Raw genomic sequence first — 14061 nt, 5'->3', positions numbered from 1 at the left:
GCTTTGCAAGCAGGAGTGAAACGATAAAAAAAAATTATGCAGATCCCGCGCACTGTGGGAATCGACGTACAGGTGAAGCGTTCTGTGCTGTTTGCTTATGTTGAATTCCAATGGTAGATAGCGAGCGCTCGGCCGGATCACGAACGGACCGCGTCGCTCCGACTGAGATCGCTCTCATCTGCTCACACCATATCTGCGAAGGGAATGCGTGCGCTCGCGCGGGGGCACTTAGTACAGAAAAATCAAGTGAGAGGGCGCTAGAATAGAGAGAGTAACAAGCACTTGGATGCGCAACCCACCACCCCATTTCACTGTCCGTGTCAGAAGAATCATTACTCGACTTGGAAATTGTACTGTCTGAGTCGGATCTGTCTAGGAGCGCGAACAAAATCACACGGCGCGAAGCGGCGTCCACGTTTCCCATGTCGTCCATAGCTGCCCGCGACCGGAAACAGGCGACCGTGACAGGAAGCAGAGGCGGGTGAAGGAAATACGTCACGAGGACTTTAACGAGAACCTCAACCTAAGTACACACGAGTGATATTGTATTTCGCTTCCATCGAAATGTGCTTGGCGTGGTCGGGTTGGAATCCGTGACCTCGAGCAATGCCACAGCCGCAAAGCCGTACCACGGCGGGCACAGAAATTGTTGAATTGCCGTGCGACCTATTCCGTAGCGTCGCCTATAAACGCTTGCGGTGCTGCGGTTTTGCGTCCGCACGCCGTGCGTCAGTTATCCTTGACCTCCCTCCACCCCCTCCTCCACAAAATATTTCGCGAAGCTGGTAACTACATGCTATTAGTCCGACGCGTCACCCGCGCAGGGAGTAATCTCTCTTCATGACTATCGAGAGCTTTAGTTTTGGGGACGCAAGCGGCTTGCGTACGCAAGAACTAGGGGCGACAGTACTGCACATGCGCGGACCCCTACGTCAGGGTCAACGCATGCGCAGTACCGGCGTCCCTAGTTCTTGCGTGCGCAAGCCGCTTGCGGCCCCTAAACTAAAGCTCTCTTATGTTTATGCGCTACACCGGCCGTTCGCAATTTTAAGCCGAAAAAAAAGCAAACATCCGTTCGTGCGAACGCACGCACGGTCTGACCAGAACCGCCTAGACTACGTAGTTTACCTAGTCCGACCAGAACCACCTAGTCTAGGTGGTTCTGGTCAGACGCTGACCCAGTGACGTCACGAGGGCGAAGGCGATGTCTGAAGCTTGTCGAGGGATGAACTGCCAGGGCAGCGGAGTGTGACTCGTCGGACAGGGGTATAGGGTTGGCTATAATTTATCCCGTTTCATTACTGCGTACTTGGCCTCACAGAGACTATGTAGAGCGTGTGCTCTTACCCTCGCCCGAACGCGGTGTCATTCGCACGTGCCTATTCTGCAGCAGCATCAACCTGTCAACGGTCATCCGTCTGCGGCCACTGAAGCGTCATTCTGGTGCGTTCCGTTTTTGTCTCGTCGCAGAAGTTACGTCGTGCACTTGAACTGCATGTTATTAAGCAAACTTATTTCCGAATGCATTTGGGCTGAAAATGCAGCACACGCAATATTCACGAACATTTCTCGACGTAATTACATGTTTTTGGTCATTACTGTGTATTTCTGCAAGATCTTTTGTGCTTTGCTGTCGAGTTGTTCTTTCTGTCTTGTACGCTCGTGAGCAAAAGTATACGGACCAGGGATTGCGCGATAAAACTATTTTTCTCCTCTGTCTGTGAATGCAGCTTGAAAAGAAAGACTCCAATTCAAAATTGGCATTGCAAATTTTCCAGTGCAATCGTCAGTTTCCGGTTATGCGTGTTAACTTCGAAGAAATCCAGTTTCTTCGGCTACCTTGTAGTCCCTACACTTTTGCTCACGGGTGTATACATGTACTAAGAAGTGAGGTTGCTTTGGAATATTAAAAAAATTTGGCTGGCTGTCTGTCGCATTTTTTGATGTAATCGTTGTCGTGGGCCGTGCACGTGGGTATACTCGGGCGCCCTCAAGTTTCAAATATATTTCCCCTTTTCGCCCGGGCATACCCGCGTTGTAATCATACCAAATAAACTGAACTTGAACCGCCGGGGTCACGCCAGTGGTGACTTCACCGCGACTATAAATGCTCGTGACTGCTTGATGCTCGCGCTGCATGCAGCTGGACACCCTGGGCGAATTCCCGCACTGGAAGAACGTGCTCAACAGGTCGAGGCTCTGCTTCTCGGTCACCACCTCGATCAACTACGCGTACACCAGCGTCGACGGCATCGACTTCATTCACGAAGTCCGCTCCGACGAAGACGTGCAACGCTACAGCCGGAGGCGGGTATGGCAGCATTAGAGAGGTTTAGCTTGTACGGTATTCCGGTAAAAAAAGCAGGCGGTGCTGCATGCCAAGTGGATCTCGGCTGTGGAACAACAGCTACAAACACGCTGGCCCTGTAATTGTCACGAGTGCAATATTTCGTCGCTGTCTATTCTAAATACCTCTCATAATAGAGAGATTCTTTAGCTTGTCCGGTATTCCAGTAAAACGCAGGCGGACTGGGCGGGGCGTTGGGGCGGAGGCGTATACGTGAGCGGTCTGCATGGTGTAGCCACCTGGTGGCGCAGTGCAGACAGAAACAGCTAATATTGCAGTAACCACAACACACGACATCCAATCCATCCTCGAGGGTGTTGTTTTCCGCATAGTGCGTGTACACGGAAAATGGGAAAATGGGTTTCTAGAAACACGGTAACCCTGTTTCCTTGATCGACATTCCGTGTTGCCGTGCGGTCAGAGAACGTTGAAAATGAAATTCTGGGTAATCGCAGGGCCATCTATGAATGTCGCTATAGACTTTTAAGTCCCCGAGTTCAGAATTTAGCTGTGTCTGGGGAGAAGAGGAGAGGTGCCGTTGTTTCACCCCGGAGCCTCAGCATTCTGGCTGGTCAGAGCGACGTTGGGACTTTTCCAAATTGGCAACTTTCAGTAACCTGTCGCGTTATAAACGGCGTAAATATGAATGATTACGCGTGTGCGCCGAGACCGACTGCTTTGCTGTGTTTACATAACAGTGAGTACGTTGAAGTTTTGAAAAGTAAAGCATGATAAATGACGTCGCAACCACGTCTGCAACCCCGAGCTCGAAGATCAGGTCCGCATGCTTTTCATCGTTCCCGCGTGGGCTGACCCACCGTATAGTTGCCACTCCCGTAGACGTTAACGCTAATAGAATTCTATAGAAAATTTTCGAGGGGAAACTCTAGCGTTATTGTGTGCGGGAGCTCCGTGCAAGTACGGACAGCCAGCGTTGCAATGATGGAAGGCGCGCTGATTCTCTTTTCTTTTTCTCCTAAACATTGTCTTTTCAAGCTTCAAACCTGTTCGTTATTTTGCAAATTGATCGTTTCCAACAAAATGTTGCCTTATAAGTGCAACGATTCGCAACGGGCGCAGGTATTAATTACTTTGCAATGTATAAAAAAAAAGCAAAAGCGGCATAAAGAACGCCGCAAGAACGAAGATTAGACAAATCTGAGTACTAAACATTGTCTCAGTCGCAGCTTAATGATCGTAACACCAGAGTTACGTCCAGTAGTTATTTTTTTTTTTGTAGAAAGCTTGCGCCGCCAGAGTTACCTCTATGTATATATGGAGTTGAAATTAACCTTACTAAAGACAGGGTTAGCCTTCCAGGACTTAATCGGCGCGGGGATGCCTGTACGCACAGCGTGATGCGTGGCCATGGCCCCTTCGTATTTACCCGCGCATGTGCAGTTCGTCGCCCCCGTCGGCAACAAGTTGCCGGTGGAGAAGAAGAACATGGTCTACCACTACGACAACGTCACGCATACGCATTACTGGCGCCACCCGGCACCCGGCCAGAAGCTTCTCAGCTTCTTCGCGTACGACATGGCCGAGACACTCAAATACAAGGTACGCGTACGTCACTGTGTGTTTGTGCTACTCTACAAAATATGGCTATTTTTTTTTTACTTACACTGACTTACACGAGTGTAGCTAGTGTAGGAAGTCGCCTTTTTTTTTTTTATAGTGTAATAACAGTGTCGCTTCGCTCACCTGTACGGAGCCATATTTTATAGCCGTAGTGTAGCATGAAAACTACGCTATCGACACCGCAGTTTAGATCACTGTAGGCGTACCAGACGACAAACAAGAAGCACGGCGTTGCAAACGCGTGGCGCCATTTTGTCACAGAGAGGATCGAAGGTGAGCTAACTTTCAAGAAGACCAAAGTATCTTCCTCGCGGATGGTGCAGATTTCTTCGGGCTCAATATAATTTTACGTCTTCAGTTTACAGCTGTAACTGAAGTAGTTATTCCATGTAAGGCGTCGCCGATGAGTTAAAACTTCTATGAGAGCACTACGCTTGCGTATCTTCATTCCGCGACGTTGACTGCTAAGTATGAAACGTAATATATTGGTGGTATTTGGTGCTTCGTGCACAACTGTTGCATCACATAGTCCGTGCTGTAGTGTTGTAGCCTGTCCATTGTGTTGTTGTGTGCTACACTGAATAATGGAATATAGACGGGTGGCGACATCACCTAGTACTTCCCCATACTAAACGCGCCATGGCGTCAGGGATTGTTACATATTTAAGTGAAGTTTAGCACACTCTCGGTAGAACGAATGTTGTTAAAAAGCAGCTTAACTTAAAGCACAGACTTACGCTTATCTCCCGCTATCCTCTAGCACCGTCTGCACCGGCGGGGAAGTATTTCCACAGCAGTTACAACTAGCAGTGCGCGGATGTATCCGTAATACAATATTGTATGTGCCTCACAGGGGCGACGTTTCTTATGTATATTTCATTTACCTTAACGTTTGCTTAGGGTGACCTCCCTACAAATTTTCAATCTTTTTTTGTTTGCTGTAGTCAGCGCATCGTGCCATGACCGTGCGCCTCTTCGGTTCTTTGACGCGTAATTATTTGCCAATTCAACCCCCCCCCCACCCCTCTTTCACTGCCCATCTGCACCCCCCTAACAGCTGCATCCGGGGCAGTCCAACAATCTCCCCCCCTCCCCTCCCTCGCTAGTGACGTTACTGCGTGAATCGCTTCTTACTCTCCCGACGCGGTCAGTATCGCGATCTGTCAAAAGCCGCGGCTTCCGTTAGCGCCCTTAATTCTTGCAACGGGTAGCCATCGACGTGCCCGATTCAACGGGCCCTCCTGTAGGACTTCCACTGCCTTGCCCGCGTTGTCAGACAGAATCGCCCGAACCTCGGTGGGGCCACTCTTTCGCAGGTCGAGCAGATGCTGAAGGCGTACCCCGACGACCGCTGCGTCGTCTTCGACGACTTGGGCGAAGACGGCCTGGGCGCCAACTTCACTGTGAGGGGCGAAACGTACCAATGGAAGCCGTACGCCATGTTCCAGGCCGTCGTGGATGTCCTGAATAGCACCACCATATAGGACCCCGCTCCGGCAAAAAAAAAAAGGGGGGGGGGGGGGGGCAGCCGAGATCCGCTCTACTCCACCTTGTTGCTTCGCCATCGACGTTGAGGTTGCATAAACGGCTGACCATAGTTAAACGTCGTTATTGATATGCGGCAAGCTCTTATTGACATAACCTCGCCACGACGCACCCTCAAGAACGCCACGCGACGGCACAAACGACGTATGCCTAAACAGCTATGAGGTGCTGTATGCCACCCTGTAGACAGTGACGAGGCGCTTTTCCTAATCCACAGTTGCTCATCGCGACACATTCGTGAATGGTCGTTTAGTTCGCTCGTCCCCAATGTTCGCTTAGTCGTGCGACTCTGCTTTCAAGTGTGCTGCCCACGCGTTAACGTGTTAACGGATAGCTTGCTCAGCGTTTGCCTTTTGATGGCGTCGATGCGCACCCTGCTGTGGTTCTTTCTATACTTTGCGATTGTTGAACGCTATATCAGTTTGTCGTGAAGCGAATCCCACGGTGCTTGTGACGAGCATTCTCGGCTGCGGCGCCAAAAACTGTACAGCGCATGCTAAGTACATGGAGTGCCGTAAGCCTGTAAAGGCGACAATCCTTCAGGAGGTCGAGAAGGCTAGTATACATCTTCTCATCATCTCTGCGCAGGACAGGTTCCCTCACCGTGGGATCTCCAATCTATGGTTGTCCTGCGGCAGCTGAACCAAACGTATACTCTTAATACCCGTCCAATTTTCAAGTGGCATTGGCACATCTAACCCTTATGCTGTGAACTCATGCTGTGTTCTCTTGCCTATTGTTTGTCTCCAGTTCACATAAACCCTTACAGACTAGACGATTGGACGCATATGTCGGATTAAGCGCCCTAACATGCCACCTTCATTCCCTTTGCTTCCCTCTCTCGTCCCCTCTGCCACGCTTGGCTGCAATGTCCGGTGTACTGTGTGTTATATTCCAGGTGAACGTCTCTGGCACCATGGCTGCTCATTGCGCCACCTTGGCGGTTCAGATTCGAAGCCGAATTTCGAAGCGAACTTTCGGGACGTAGCCGATTGCAGACAATATCGGCTACTCTCGTTTGCGTTTGCTCTCTAACACACGCCGCTGCGTTTTAACGGTATACGCTTGTTATTTTAAGTTCCATTGCTCGTATAGCGATTCTTAACTTCTTCCCAAAGAGTGACAGAAAGAAATGGTCTCGGGAAAGTCGTGTACTGCGTTAGACAACTTACAGGCCGTTTAGTGGAATTACAGAATGGGTTCCAAGAAAAGGGAGTTGTAGTGGAAGATGACCGATAACTGGGTAGTTTGATCAGCTTAGAATATTTGCAGGCATGACTGTGTCAGCTGGCGCTATGCTGTGGTAACTAAAGGTTGCCCTTGGTTCTACGGTGAACATTAATGACGATAATAATCATTATGGCTACAGAGCTTCAAGCAAACATTACGCAATTGTCAATGTGTATTTTATTCAATGAGCGATGTTAACAGATAAGACTCGCAAGAAAACATATAAGCGTATAAAATACACATAAAAACAGGTGTTCGTTGGGTTCGGCTGGTTTATTGGCATCTGCAGTCCAGGACGTCGCTTGCGACATTGTTTAAGTGTTCGATAAGCCAAGGAATTCGGCAAGTAAACTTTCGTCGTGCAATGTCACCTGCTCCCAGGAAACTAAAAACTGCTAGAAAAGTTATCACGTGAGGACAACGTCAGGTTTAGGAGAGGTGGCATGGCCCCGTGCAGTTCCTCCTGAAGAAACGATACTGAAAGAGGGATATTGGGCATTAACCAGACGATAACACGAAGGTATGCAGTAAACACACTCAGCTTTCTCGAAAATGAGAAATAGCGCTTCTTCAGAACAGCTTCCTCGGCTTCCATAGAAAGGATCAACCAAGAAGGTCTCTGGTTTGCTACCAAGCGAGGAAAGGAGAGGACAATAAAGAGGTCAGAATACTGCTTAAAACTGAGCTAACAGCTCGGCTGGAACTATGATGAACCAAACGCGACTTTCGGTTGATAAATACTGATAAATAGTGATAAATACTGATAAATACTGATAAATACGCGTCAACCACCACCAGGGAGATTAAAGCGAGCGTGGTTCGAGTCGCAGGTGGTCCAGCAGTTGGGCCGAGTGGCCCGAGCTTTCAGTGGGACGACCTGTGAACGAGCACCTACGAGTTTGGCTGGAGGAGGCACTCAGGGCATCGGGCAACACGTGACATGTGACGTCGCAGTACGTCACATGTGACGTCGGAATATGTCACATTGCCGCAGGAGCCACCTCGGTGGCATTGTTGCTGCTGGCAGTGATGCAGTCTGCAATGCAATGCTAAATTTTGGTTTTCCGTCCTCTTCCCCATGTTTGATTTGGTTGACGTGGCAGAAAAGCGTCGGCCGAGAAGCACGGATGGAGTGAGAGATTGCTATTTGTCAATAACATTACTATAGTCGTGTATTATTAACATGTAAACATTGCCATTATTATTGCATTCCGCTCATTTCCCCTCTTGGGTTTTTGAGGGATATACAATAGAAGGATCATGAAAATTAGAGTTCCAACCCTATAGAGAAATTGCGTATGTCTCATGTCTCCTGTATCTATAGCCCTATATGATGCCCCCGCCTCGGTGACTTAGCGGCTGCAGTGCTACGCTGATAAAAGTGGCGGGATCAAACCCTTACCGCTGCGGTGGCATTTCAATGGCGGCCGAATTGCAAAAAAAGGCTTCGCCTGAAAGGCGAAGCACTGATTTCGATAACAAATTAGTAGATAGCTAAGTAAGGATAGCAGTTTTATTAGCCCTATAAACTTGTAAGCATTCACTTGCTAACTAACCTAACAATCATGGTGTCACGCGCGCACAGCTAAACATGAACACATCTCGCTCGATGACCGCGGAAACTCTGTAGAAATGCTGAAATCGCGGCAGCAGCAGCGATAAAATTGACCTTCGTGCATGTCTCGCTGCAACGCGAATTAAATGTCGAAAGCACAGCGCATACGAAGCTACCAGCACTCCGCGTACTTGGTCCACATTGCAGATCGCTTTGAAGAATAAGCCCGCGCGGGCGCGCACTTGGGTCAGGTCGCAGATCGCTTTCAAGATACGGCGCCCACTCAGTCGCGCCGTGAGCAGCAGCAGCCGGAGAAGAACGCCGCCCCCCGCCCCCAAGGGGCTTTAGCCCCGATCTCTCTCGCCTCACTCCCTTGCCTGGCGCGCGACAAAAGAGGGCGCGCTTCCTCCCCGCCTTCCTCACTGGTGCACGCGAGATTGAGCTGCGTGCGCCGACTCACCCTAGCAAGCTTTCACTTGCGCATACAGCATGCGGCGCGCGGCGACGATTTTATCGCCCTTGGACTTTATACGGAACCTCACGGCGACGCCGACGGTAATGGCAGAAATGCGCCTGTAGTGCCCACGTAATCAATAAAACGCCTGTGCCCCGCGCATTGGAGGCACAGCAAAGATCTCCTGGTGGTCTGAATTAATCCGGAGTCCCCCACTGCTGCCTCCTCCAGCATTTATTCGTTCCTTCCTACATGATCCTATAGGATTCTGCATAAAAGTTAACGTTCCCATGTGCACCCAGGATACGGTGCAGTGCAGAGAGAGAGAGAGATGCAAAAGAGAGAAAGGCAGGGAGGTTAACCAGACTAAAAACCTCCGGTTTGCTACCCTGCACTAGGGGAAGGGAAAGGGGAAGTAAAGACGGAAAGAAGAGCGTGACAAAAATAAAAGCGTGAGAAAAAAATATGAAAAGGGATGAAATGGGGTCATTATAGTCTTTCTAATAGGCCACTGTCACGTAGAAAAGTCAACAAAGCCTTGACCGACTTTTGTTGCGACGACAGTTCACGTCGGCATTCCAAAACTGACTGTTCTGAAAGTGGCCTGTCGTGGAGACCATCGAACACGTGCTCTGCCACTGTCTTCAATACAGCGCGCACCGGCTGTCACTAGCGACCACGTTGGTGCGGTGCATGTGGGCATTATCTAATAGGGAGCGAAGCTCTGTAGCTGGCTCGCTGTTCGTACGTACAGAACACACGCTCTTCTGTACGTTGTATCATCATCATCATCAGCAGCAGCAGCAGCAGCAGCCTCTTTTATGTCCACTGCAAGACGAAGGCCTGTCCCTGCGATCTCCAATGACCCATTGCATTTTTGCTAGCTTACGCGGGTATGAGCCATTGCTTATAGTGATAGATGCTTGTTTTGCGCTTGTTCTTTATTGAAACGCACGCTGTTCCGTACGTTGTATGCGTGATTCCAAACGTTGTATGTACTGTTCGCTTCCCTTTGCTGAGCGCTTGTAGCCTCTGCCTTACGAGGGGGATGAGCCATTGCTGATGTCGCTAATTTTTGTCCATGGACGGGCACGAAAAATGCCGGCCATCGAGAAGCTCAACAGTTTCGCTGTAAAATACTGAACCAAACGAGCGAGCCAAGTGTGTAGATGATCGCGCGTTACCGTGGACAAGCTGTAGGTCCCTATAGCTCCAATTCCGCAGGTTCACCAGAAGGTAGTTTTATCGGAATCGGTACATCGATTCCAGCGATCTATCGCTGTTAGTTTAGTTAGCAAGTAAATGTTTAAAAGTTTATAGGGCCAATAAAACTGCTATCCTTACTTAGCTATCTACTAATTTGCTATGGAAATCAGTGCTTCGCCTTTCAGGCGAAACTGAAATTTTTTTGCAATTCGGCCCCCATTGAAATGCCACCGCCGCGGCAAGGATTTGATCCCGCCACCTTATCAGCGCAGCACCGCAGCCGCTAAGTCACACGAGGCGGGGCCATCATATAGGGCTATGGATACAGGGGACATGAGGCATGCGCAATTTTTGCATAGGGTTGGAACTATAATTTTTATTCTTCTTCTATTATAAATCCCTCAAAAACCCAAGAAGGGAAATGAGAGGAATGTTATAGTAATGGCAGTGTTTACATGTCAATAATGCACGCCTATAGTAATGTTATCAACAAATAGCAATTTCTTACTCCTTCCGTGCTTCTCGCCAGACGCTTTTCTGCCACGTCAACCAAATCAAACATGGGGGAGAGGACGGAAAACCAAATTTTAGCATTGCATTCCGGACTGCATCACTGCCAGCAGCAACAATGCCACCGAGGTGGCTCCTGCGGCAATGCAACATATTCCGACGTCACATGTGACGTACTCCGAAGTCACATGTCACGTGTTGCCAGACGCCCTTAGCGCTTCCTCCAGCCAAACTCGAGTAGGTGCTCGTTCACAGGCCGTGCCACCGAAAGCTGGCCACTCGGCCCAACTGCTGGACCCCCTGCGACTCGAACCATGCTCGCTTTAATATCCCTGCAACAGTGATGAAAGCTATAGACTGTCCCCTATCTACACTGCAGTAACCACTACCTCTGTCCGCGAAGATGACTGTGTTGTGCTGTGGAGTGTGCGCGTACGGGTTGTACAGGATCGGTATGCTGTGCAGCCCTCATCGTCACCTTCACCGCACCACCACTCCCCTTCCTCTTCACATCCTGTCTCTGTTATTCCCCCCGATCCCTTCCCCAGCGTGGAGTAACAGGCTAGAAGCACTTTACTCAGGCCAACCTCTCTACCTTTCTGCCATTAAAAATTATCTCTCTCTCTCTCTTTCGCTTCACTGCGGATCGCATTAACGTCGACATTCATCGTATGATGGGTCACGCCAGATTTTTATATTCTTATTCAATTTAACTAAGCGTGCAACTACCCAAGTTTGGCCCATCCCGCATAGGTGGCGTCCAAATGCACGTCCCATAGGTTGACGTCCTCTTCATTTCAAATGCAGTCTTTGAAGCCATTGCTTTTGCTCGTTGAATGCGGCAGAAGCAATTTTGGGAGCCGGAAACGCATCGTATAGACGTCGGGTTTTGGACACCACCAGGCCATGTATTGCAGGATCATCATCATCATCATCGTCGTCGTCGTCGTCGTCGTCGTCAAAATACGAACGCGCGCGTGTGTTCGATCCTCGCCCCGGTATACCTCTTGGCCGCCGCTGGCGATCATCGCCCCGATTGCCCAGCGTGTTGCCGTCCACACAGGTCAAATACTGCACCAGGGGCGACGTCCACTGCTCGGCATAGGCGTCTTCGTCGTCATTCGGGGTACCGCCGGAGGACGCGCTCTGCGACCAGCTAAGGTGAGCATGTGCTTCCCAAGTACCGCCGCTCGTTCCCAGCTGTCTGCCTGCGATTTAGGCTGGCCACGCTAGCGCGGAAGATAGCTCCTAGATTCAACACTGCCTGCAGTGATAAACCATCTTGTAAGAACCCTGCGCTTCGCTCAGTTTCCTCTTTCCATTATATCAAATGCTTACCTCACAAAACGCAGCTGTCACTGGGGTGTTCTTGCACATATAGCTCGAAAATTGGAACGCGGAAGAGCAACGAGAAGCAAAGAACTCCTTTTTACGCCTAATCAAATGGAAGTGTGGTGTGTAATCGCTCTATAGCTTGTTTCGAATCGTGGAGTTGTCCCGGCGTATGTTTCGGATTTAAGTCATTGTTACAATTGCAGGTGTACCTGTAAACTAAGCAGCGCATCAGAGTTGTTTCAGAATCGCTGTTGTTTAGATTGTTGACCGTTGTACTTAAAGATCGGCAGAACCCCACCTCACGATGACTGTCGGCGGCCATGCGTTTAGCATTGAATCGATACAGCGACACAACGTATTGCCGTCATCGAAACGTGTTATGCATGAGGCGTGGGCTGCAGCTGGACTCCTCTTTCACGATACCTTAAGGAGACTCGGCGCCATCTGGCGCCGCCACCGCGAAGCCTGCGCTTGGCCTCCGAAATGCGTGGCTCGCCGGTGCAGGCGAAAGCCTACAGAAAAGCGTCATGCGGCAACATTCCTCTTGCACCTTTCTGGGCGCGCCGTGACATCTAGTGGCGCTGCCGAGAAACCCGCACGTGACCTCCGAGACGAGAAACGTGTTTTCAAACGAGTAGCAAACACTAACGAACCAATCTTGGCAAAGCCACAGAACGGGTAATCGTATAGCCTTTTGTGTGTGTTAGCAGCCTTTAAACAACGACCATGCAGGCGACGCGTCCACCTGGTGGTGTCGATCGCTATGACGTAGGTGGCAGCGCACCGCGTCCTAAATGTTGCATTGCGCCGGGGACATCTGGGGGCGCCGGGCTGGCTTGCGCCGCCACGCGTGGAGGACCACAAGGACCAATCGGACCTCGCGGTAGTTCGACCGTCTCGGCGGCGACAGGGCTCATCGCGGTACCTTGCGGCTGCCACGATATCTACGCTACGCAGAAGCGTGGCCTCCGAGATGGCACGGTTGCGTCGTTGAGATTTCGGAGGTCATACCGAGGAACTGCGCGCTAGGCCATGCGTCCCTTTCGGCCATCAGTGTGTGTGTGTGTGTGTGTGTGTGTGTGTGTGTGTGTGTGTGTGTGTGTGTGTGTGTGTGTGTGTGTGTGTGTGTGTGTGTGTGTGTGTGTGTGTGTGTGTGTGTGTGTGTGTGTGTGTGTGTGTGTGTGTGTGTGTGTGTGTGTGCGTGTGCGTGTGCGTGTGCGTGTGCGTGTGTGTGTGTGTGTGTGTGTGTGTGTGTGTGTGTGTGTGTGTGTGTGTGTGTGTGTGTGTGTGTGTGTGTGTGTGTGTGTGTGTGTGTGTGTGTGTGTGTGTGTGTTTAGTTTCAGTTTCAGTTTCGAAAACGACTATTTTTGTTAGCTTTTCGTGACGCTATTTCCGATTTCGCACGCAGTCTCCTTTACATTTATGTTATCTTCTTTTTACGCGGTCCGAAATTTCGTTGCAGTTGGCCTTTAATGGAGGCTGCGTGCTGCGTCCCATTATTTTGGCGTCATGTAACTCGCACACACCAAATTGCCACCGTTACCACCGATATTTCGGAGCCCGTCTTCGTTTCATTGTTCCAATATTTCTTTCTACCCTTGTGGTTGTTTTAGCGCGATTAGACATATTTCACACTACAGAAGATTCAAGGAATGTAATACACACGACAGGGGGCCCTCAGGTAACGGGAACTTCACTAGCCAGTAAAGCTACCTAGTCCAACATCCTCTTCTGGTTGCATCACATTGCACGCAAAACAATTGACACTTCTTTCTGGGCGCTTGGGCAACCACCACTGTGCGTCGAAACTTCACTAGACCTCCTGCCGTCGATCGCAGTGCGCATCATTTAGCGGATATGGTTGCAACGCTGTAAACTGATGTCTGCCAAAGGCTGGGAGTCGCACTGACAAAACATCGTACGCAATAATGTATGCCGATTGGCCGGCGTTAGGGCGCCCACCATTCCCAATAACGATCGAGAATAACTTAACTAGATGATGCCTACGAAGAACACTAATCTTGCACAGCGGTTACGTTAAGATGATTCTGTGAATTGTGGGTCAGATGGAAGCGTAGAAGGTAACTTATCTTAGAAGAGACATCGAAACGTTGCAGTGAAATATTATTATTGCCGAAGGAAGCAATACGTGTAAGAATGCAGAGGCAGCTCACCAGTAAAACATGGTGCTTCTTTTCATCGCTACCATAATTTTTCATATACTCTGATACGGGCACTATTGCTTGCATGAGAAATTAAAGTGAATAGTTCACTGCTTAACAACGTTTCACTAATTAC

General features: G+C 49.8%; 1 protein-coding gene across 1 annotated transcript; it reads left to right on the top strand.

Moving 5' to 3' along the window:
* The first annotated feature begins 2137 nt into the window (after positions 1-2137).
* LOC126526055 (uncharacterized) lies at positions 2138-5459 on the top strand. Its single transcript, XM_050174053.3, has 3 exons — positions 2138-2311; positions 3749-3907; positions 5245-5459. Exons 1-3 carry the CDS (start codon positions 2138-2140, stop codon positions 5410-5412), a joined length of 501 nt encoding a protein of 166 aa, XP_050030010.3. The 3' UTR covers positions 5413-5459.
* The last annotated feature ends 8602 nt before the right edge of the window (positions 5460-14061 follow it).

Source organism: Dermacentor andersoni, chromosome 8, assembly GCF_023375885.2.
Source record: "Dermacentor andersoni chromosome 8, qqDerAnde1_hic_scaffold, whole genome shotgun sequence".
NCBI lineage: Eukaryota > Metazoa > Arthropoda > Arachnida > Ixodida > Ixodidae > Dermacentor > Dermacentor andersoni.
Note: the sequence above shows the minus strand (reverse complement) of the source record. Positions and strands in the feature narration are given on the sequence as shown.

What these genes read in the sequence shown, in the direction of transcription:
- LOC126526055 (XM_050174053.3), top strand. Translation starts at nt 2,138, where the DNA reads ATGCAGCTGGACACCCTGGGCGAATTCCCGCACTGGAAGAACGTGCTC. An exon ending in AACGCTACAGCCGGAGGCGG is followed by an intron (nt 2,312 to 3,748) that starts GTATGGCAGCAT and finishes GCGCATGTGCAG; the next exon opens with TTCGTCGCCCCCGTCGGCAA. An exon ending in CCGAGACACTCAAATACAAG is followed by an intron (nt 3,908 to 5,244) that starts GTACGCGTACGT and finishes ACTCTTTCGCAG; the next exon opens with GTCGAGCAGATGCTGAAGGC.